The sequence below is a fragment of the Brassica rapa genome, unplaced genomic scaffold (assembly GCF_000309985.2).
Source record: "Brassica rapa cultivar Chiifu-401-42 unplaced genomic scaffold, CAAS_Brap_v3.01 Scaffold0725, whole genome shotgun sequence".
NCBI lineage: Eukaryota > Viridiplantae > Streptophyta > Magnoliopsida > Brassicales > Brassicaceae > Brassica > Brassica rapa.
The window spans coordinates 30,607-38,184 of record NW_022610665.1 but is presented as its reverse complement, the minus strand read 5'-3'; the positions used below and the strand labels follow the sequence as shown (position 1 = coordinate 38,184).

General features: G+C 42.8%; 1 protein-coding gene across 1 annotated transcript; it reads left to right on the top strand.

Annotated features, from left to right (window-relative positions):
* The first annotated feature begins 1,009 nt into the window (after positions 1 to 1,009).
* On the top strand, positions 1,010 to 5,750 carry LOC103832297. Its single transcript, XM_033283461.1, has 2 exons — positions 1,010 to 4,856; positions 4,929 to 5,750. Exons 1-2 carry the CDS (start codon positions 3,450 to 3,452, stop codon positions 5,136 to 5,138), a joined length of 1,617 nt encoding a protein of 538 aa, XP_033139352.1. The 5' UTR covers positions 1,010 to 3,449; the 3' UTR covers positions 5,139 to 5,750.
* The last annotated feature ends 1,828 nt before the right edge of the window (positions 5,751 to 7,578 follow it).

Sequence of the window (7,578 nt, the reverse complement as noted above, 5' to 3'; positions counted from 1 at the left end):
TCCATCAGCACACACAAGACTTCCATGGATGTCCATCGGTACACATATCAGCACGTTGGTCCATGGACTCAGCACGCTGGCCCTTCCCGTGGACTGTTTGGGTGATTTTGGCCCACGTGGGCTGTCTATTCAGTACACACAGGACGTCCGTGGGTGTCCGCCAGCACACACAGGACGTCCGTGGCTGTCCGTGTGTGTCTGTCTGTGTCCGACTGTGTCCGTCAGCACACATAGGACGTCTGTGGCTGTCCATCAATACATATATCAGCACATTGGTCCTTGGACTCCGCACGCAGGCCCTTCCCGTGGACTGTTTGGGTTATTTTGGCCAACGTGGGCTGTATGTTCAGTACACACAAGACGTCCGTGGGTGTCTGCCAGCACACACAGGACGTCTGTGGCTGTCCGTGTGTGTCCGTCACCACACACAGGACGTCCAAGGCTGTCCATCAGTACACATATCAGCACGCTGGTCCTTGGACTCAGCACGCTGGCCCTTCCCGTGGACTGTTCGGGTGATTTTGGCCCATGTGGGCTGTCTGTTCAGTAACACAACAAACATCCGTGGGTGTCCGTCAGCACACACAGGACGTCTGTGGCTGTCCGTGTGTGTCCATCATGTTGCGGCCAGAAATTCAGCAGCTGAACCAGAGGTCGACCCAACACCCTACTCAACCAGCCAAGGCGCCAACCAGGACATACGTGCACTAAAAATGCCATATCTTACAAACCAGGAGGTTTTAAATCACGAGGCTAATTTTTATGCATTCTATACTCAAGAAGGAGTCCAGGCCAATTGGAATTGGGCCAAAATAATCACGGAGAAAGAAGTTATGAATTTTACAATTCAGAGGTTTCTCAACCCGTCCATCTGCGAGTACCCGACTTTAGAAGAAGGTTCAAGCTCAATGAAGGAGAGGCCTGAAGCAAAACCCATCACAGAAGTCAAGAGGAGTTTATCATCTTTCATAAAGCCCAAGATCAGGAGAAATGGCCACGGAAATTAGGAGTTATGATCAATTCCACAGAACCGGCCAAACCGACGTCATCTATGGAAAGTCTTCAACCAATTCAACTTGGTTCGACCCAGAGCTATTTATGGGAACCAAGAGATCATCTTAACCAATCAGGAGGTATTCCAGAAGTCCTTAGCTGCACCAGAACCCAGGAGATCAGTTGGTTCAATGGAGAATCACTTAAACCCAACCGGAGCTATTTATGGAAAGATTGGACAATCTTTCGGTTTGATCCATTCCAAGCAATTCCAATCCAACCAGGAGAACCAGACGACGTCCAGACAGAACCAAGACATCCAGGATACATTATACACGAGCCAGAAGAGTTCTACAACTTCATCCCATGCACCAGCCCACATAGGAATAAGAAGATCCCCATTATCACCAAACTGCCTTATTTGGAGTCTCTTGCATTCAAACTCCAACAGCTCTTTTTCTACCAAGGCAAGGACGAGATCAGCTTCTACCAAGCATTCAAGAAGGTCCCAAGAAATCTCTCTTATCCCCTTAAACCGTCCCGATTCAAGCAAATCAAGTTTCTTCACTTGGAGCCAAAATCCCACAAAAGGCTCCAACGGCTAGTTTCCGATTTCTTGCTTAGTTTAGATTTGTTTCCTTTCTTTTCTTTTGTGAAAGTTTAGAGTCTTGTATCTGAGCATTATATAAGCTCATTTTCGTCCATTGTAGAGAGGACCCTCAATCACCAAGTTAATAAAAAGTTTATTCAGTTTTTATCAAAGATTGTTCTTTGTATAAAATATCGGTCTTTAGGATTCAAAGAGAGATTCTTTGTTGTTCTATTGATTTCGTGAGTCTAGTTTGTTTGTGCAAATCAAACAAGCTCAGTACACAGATTGAGAGAGTCAATCAATTCGTTCCATCCTTCATCAGATTGAGAGATTCAATCAAAACCTCATCCGCAAATCCACTCCAATCCATCATCTGATCCAGCTTGAGAGAGACATCAGTCCAGCAAGCAAGATCCCACCTTCACGCCATCTCCATCCCCTGTTCTTGTTGAGAGAGACATCAGTCCAGCAACTTGAATCCATCAGCCATCTCTATCCTTCTCTTATTTTGTTTCATTTTGCATCATATAGTTCTAGATTTTCCATTCAATATAAAAACCCATAAAAAGTCATATTTGCTTCTGTTCTTCATTTATCATTTAGTTTTCTTTCTGTTCATCATTTTGATTCATAAAAACTCATAAAAATAACTCTCTTTCTGTTTCAGGAACCAGATCGGCCATCTCCCTCTCCTTCGCGTCCGTCTAACCGCTCCATAGCCGTCCGTCCGTCCTGTCCAGTCCGAGTTCTTGAACCTCAGTCCGTCCAATTGAGTAGCCTGAATCCCAGCCTGCAACATTTGGTATCAGAGCTTAAGCTCCTGACTCAGGTGATATCTATCCTTGCATCTCATATTTGCTTGCATTTATTTTTCCATTCATAAACCGAAAATCCATAAAAACTGTTTCTTTTTGTTTCAAGTTTTTTTCTGCATATTTTTGTTCTTGCTGTTCATCATACTTTAAAGCCACGAAAAAGAAAAGAAAAAGTTTTGTTTGATTCATTTAAAAATCGAAAATCCCAAAAGAAAGTGTTTGCATTCATTAGTTTCCATAAAAGAAAATTCCATAAAAATTTCTGTTTTGAATTTGATTCCTTTTCATTTGCATTCATAAATTCAAAAGCCAAAAGAAATCATCCTAGTTATTGTTTCATACCATTTCTACTTGTCCATTTCGTGATTTCATCAGAAAAGAAAAAGAAAATATTTTTAAGCTTTAGTTTATATCATTTACATATTTAATTGTTGCATTTCATCCAAAGAAAATTCAAAAAAAAATTCAGCATTAGTTTGCTTTCCATATTTTCTTTTCATTTGTGTTAATTGTCATTTATTACTGTTTCATTTCGAGATTTGCATTAAGAAAACCAAAAGAAAAATCATTTTTCATAATTTATTTCATTTCGGTTCAACATTGCATATTTTCTTGGTTTAGTTTTAATTAGCTTGCATTTTGGTTCTTATTCTGATCCGACCATAAATTCTCTATTCTTCACTTGATCTTTGTGATTGCTTGCAGGAAGAAATGGAAGAATTAGCACAAAGCCAAGCCTTATTGGCCTCTCAAAAACAGCTATTGGCTGCTATGAAGGGTGTACAAGATCAGATTTCTCAGCTGGAGAAAAGAAACAAGGCACAAGGCCAACGAACACAGCAAGGAAAAGAAGATTTGGAGATGCACCAGAGGATGGCTATGTTGAGCCTAAGCCACCAGATCCTTCATGGATCACCCCACACCATACTTCTTCAACTCATAAACACTTAACTCATTCTTATCTTTATTTTAAACCTGTTAATGAAGTTAAGATTTATTCTTTTTCAGGAAGCAGCTGGCCAGGTGACTATCTCTCATGGGAAAGAACCATGGATGATTGGTTTTCATACCATGGCGTGCCAAAGAAAGAAAAGCTGAGCCATGCCATCAAACAACTCACCAGAAGTGCATACAAATGGTGGAAAGGTGTAGATGGTGCAAGATGGAAGAGTCAAAGAGAGGCTATCAAAACGTGGGAAGATCTTAAAGAGGCCATGATCAGGAAGTATGTATCCTCACTTCCAACACCAGAGATTAGAGAAAGGTACCCAAGGAGGTTTTCAAGCCATGGGTCCAAAGAGGCAAAGAGAGTGGTGCCACAACAAGGCCATAGAAGCTTGATCCATCAAGATCAGATTGGGCCAAACCAGGGGCACACAGTTCTCTATGATCAGTCCCAACCTTATGAGGTCCCAAAGACCATGGAGAGAAAGAACTTTGTCAGCCAAGACACGTTGGCCAGACACAAAGAAAAATCAGACAAACCTATTTTTCAAGAAAAGGCCAAGGTAAGTCCTATACTTGATAAATTTGTTTATAAATCATCTCCAACTGGTATGAGTCACTTGTCTTTGTCCAAGGATGTTAAGACAGGTCCTGAGGTCCAGAAAGACACGAACTCCACATCCTTGTTGAGATCCAAAGTTGTCCATGATTTAAGTCCAAGAGACAAGGAGATTTTAAACCCAAAGGAAGAAGAGCCATCAAGCCAAGGTAAGTCTTCTAAATCTGAGGATTTAAAATATCAGACATGTTATAGATGTCATAAGAAAGGACACTATGCTGTAGTTTGTCCTACTAAGCAAGTATTGATAGAAGCATCACTAGAAAAGAAAACAGATTTATCTATGAAGAGTGATAGTTTTATTCAATCTGATTTGTTGGTTCCAAATTCTTGTGTAATGCACTTGTCTTTGTCAAAAGGTGTTTTAACAGGAATTAAAGAGCATGAATTCAAAGTAGAGGAGCCACCAGGCGCCACACCAGTGATGAACCAGGAGAAGGTTCAAGACACAATGCAGTCCATGTTGCTTAAAGAAGCAAAACCAGTAAATAAAGTATCAAACCAAGGTAAGTGTCAAACACCACCTAGAGAAACTGGTATTGACGTGTGTGTTCTTGATGTAGAGAGTAAAAATGAAAGCTATTTGCTTACTGAAGTTCCAAGGAGAGAACCAGACCATAAGCCCAGCCATGAACCACCTCACAAGTGGAAGTCTAGTGTTGAACAATGTGTTCAAATGCCAAGGCTTAAGGTAATCTTCTCTGATCTTAAAACGTCCAAGACACTTGATTATCCAGATATAATGCACTTGTCTTTGCCAAAAAGTTTTGATCCAGGAATAAAAGAAGTTGAAGTTCATAACCACCAAGGTCAAAAGATGCAAAGAAGGCAGCAAACAAGAACAAGTTGTCCAAAGAAGAAAATCATTCTTCAACTTGTGGAAGCTATCAAAGTAAGTCTGGAAATCTCAAATTATTTTTATCAGTGTCCAAACACAGATATAATGCACTTGATTGTTGTCCAGAATGTTGAGAAATTTTCAGGTTGCAAAGGAGAGAGCTTCAAAGAAATCCCACCGGATAATCTCTTGTTGCTAGAAGTTATACAGTTTCGAGGTCGAAACCTTTTCAAGGGGGAGGGAATGTTGCGGCCAGAAATTCAGCAGCTGAACCAGAGGTCGACCCAACACCCTACTCAACCAGCCAAGGCGCCAACCAGGACATACGTGCACTAAAAATGCCATATCTTACAAACCAGGAGGTTTTAAATCACGAGGCTAATTTTTATGCATTCTATACTCAAGAAGGAGTCCAGGCCAATTGGAATTGGGCCAAAATAATCACGGAGAAAGAAGTTATGAATTTTACAATTCAGAGGTTTCTCAACCCGTCCATCTGCGAGTACCCGACTTTAGAAGAAGGTTCAAGCTCAATGAAGAAGCGGCCTGAAGCAAAACCCATCACAGAAGTCAAGAGGAGTTTATCATCTTTTCATAAAGCCCAAGATCAGGAGAAATGGCCACGGAAATTAGGAGTTATGATCAATTCCACAGAACCGGCCAAACCGACGTCATCTATGGAAAGTCTTCAACCAATTCAACTTGGTTCGACCCAGAGCTATTTATGGGAACCAGGAGATCATCTTAACCAATCAGGAGGTATTCCAGAAGTCCTTAGCTGCACCAGAACCCAGGAGATCAGTTGGTTCAATGGAGAATCACTTAAACCCAACCGGAGCTATTTATGGAAAGATTGGACAATCTTTCGGTTTGATCCATTCCAAGCAATTCCAATCCAACCAGGAGAACCAGACGACGTCCAGACAGAACCAAGACATCCAGGATACATTATACACGAGCCAGAAGAGTTCTACAACTTCATCCCATGCACCAGCCCACATAGGAATAGAAGATCCCCATTATCACCAAACTGCCTTATTTGGAGTCTCTTGCATTCAAACTCCAACAGCTCTTTTTCTACCAAGGCAAGGACGAGATCAGCTTCTACCAAGCATTCAAGAAGGTCCCAAGAAATCTCTCTTATCCCCTTAAACCGTCCCGATTCAAGCAAATCAAGTTTCTTCACTTGGAGCCAAAATCCCACAAAAGGCTCCAACGGCTAGTTTCTGATTTCTTGCTTAGTTTAGATTTGTTTCCTTTCTTTTCTTTTGTAAACGTTTAGAGTCTTGTATCTGAGCATTATATAAGCTCATTTTCGTCCATTGTAGAGAGGACCCTCAATCACCAAGTTAATAAAAAGTTTATTCAGTTTTTATCAAAGATTGTTCTTTGTATAAAATATCGGTCTTTAGGATTCAAAGAGAGATTCTTTGTTGTTCTATTGATTTCGTGAGTCTAGTTTGTTTGTGCAAATCAAACAAGCTCAGTACACAGATTGAGAGAGTCAATCAATTCGTTCCATCCTTCATCAGATTGAGAGATTCAATCAAAACCTCATCCGCAAATCCACTCCAATCCATCATCTGATCCAGCTTGAGAGAGACATCAGTCCAGCAAGCAAGATCCCACCTTCACGCCATCTCCATCCCCTGTTCTTGTTGAGAGAGACATCAGTCCAGCAACTTGAATCCATCAGCCATCTCTATCCTTCTCTTATTTTGTTTCATTTTGCATCATATAGTTCTAGATTTTCCATTCAATATAAAAACCCATAAAAAGTCATATTTGCGTCTGTTCTTCATTTATCATTTAGTTTTCTTTCTGTTCATCATTTTGATTCATAAAAACTCATAAAAATAACTCTCTTCTGTTTCAGGAACCAGATCGGCCATCTCCCTCTCCTTCGCGTCCGTCTAACCGCTCCATAGCCGTCCGTCCGTCCTGTCCAGTCCGAGTTCTTGAACCTCAGTCCGTCCAATTGAGTAGCCTGAATCCCCGCCTGCAACACATCAGCACTCACAGGACGTCCGTGGCTGTCCATCAGTACACATACAGCACGTTGGTCCTTGGATTCAGCACGCTGGCCCTTCCCGTGGACTGTTTGGGTGATTTTGGCCCACGTGGGCTGTCTGTTCAGTACACACAGGACGTCTGTTGGTGTCCACCAGCACACACAGGATGTTCGTGGCTGTCTGTGCCTGTCCGTCAGTACACGTAGGATGTCCGTGGCTGTCTGTGTGTATCCGTGTGTGTCCGTGTGTGTCCGTAAGCACACACACAGGATGTCTGTGGCTGTCCATCAGTACACATATCAGCACGCTGATCCTTGGACTCAGCACGCTGGCCCTTCCCATGGACTGTTCGGGTGATTTTGGCCCACGTGGGCTGTCTGTTTAGTACACACAGGACGTCCGTGGGTGTCTGTCAGCACACACATGACGTCCGTGTGTGTCCGTCACCACACACAGGACGTCCGTGGCTGTACATGTGTGTCCGTCAGCACACACAGGACGTCCGTGGCTGTCAATCAGTACACATATCAGCACGTTGGTCCTTGGACTCAGCACGCTGACCCTTCCCGTGGACTGTTCGGGTGTTTATGGCCCACGCGGGTTGTCTGTTCAATACACACAGGACGTCCGTGGGTGAACGCCAGCACACACAGGACGTCTGTGGCTGTCTGTGTCTGTCCGTCAGCACACACAGGACGTCTGTGGCTGTCCGTGTGTGTCCGTGTGTGTCTGTGTGTGTCCGTCAGCACACAAAGGCCGTCCGT

Coding starts and splice junctions, on each gene's coding strand:
- LOC103832297 (XM_033283461.1), top strand. CDS start 3,450: ATGGATGATTGGTTTTCATACCATGGCGTGCCAAAGAAAGAAAAGCTG. Junction 4,857..4,928: donor AACTTGTGGAAGCTATCAAA/GTAAGTCTGGAA, acceptor ATTGTTGTCCAG/AATGTTGAGAAATTTTCAGG.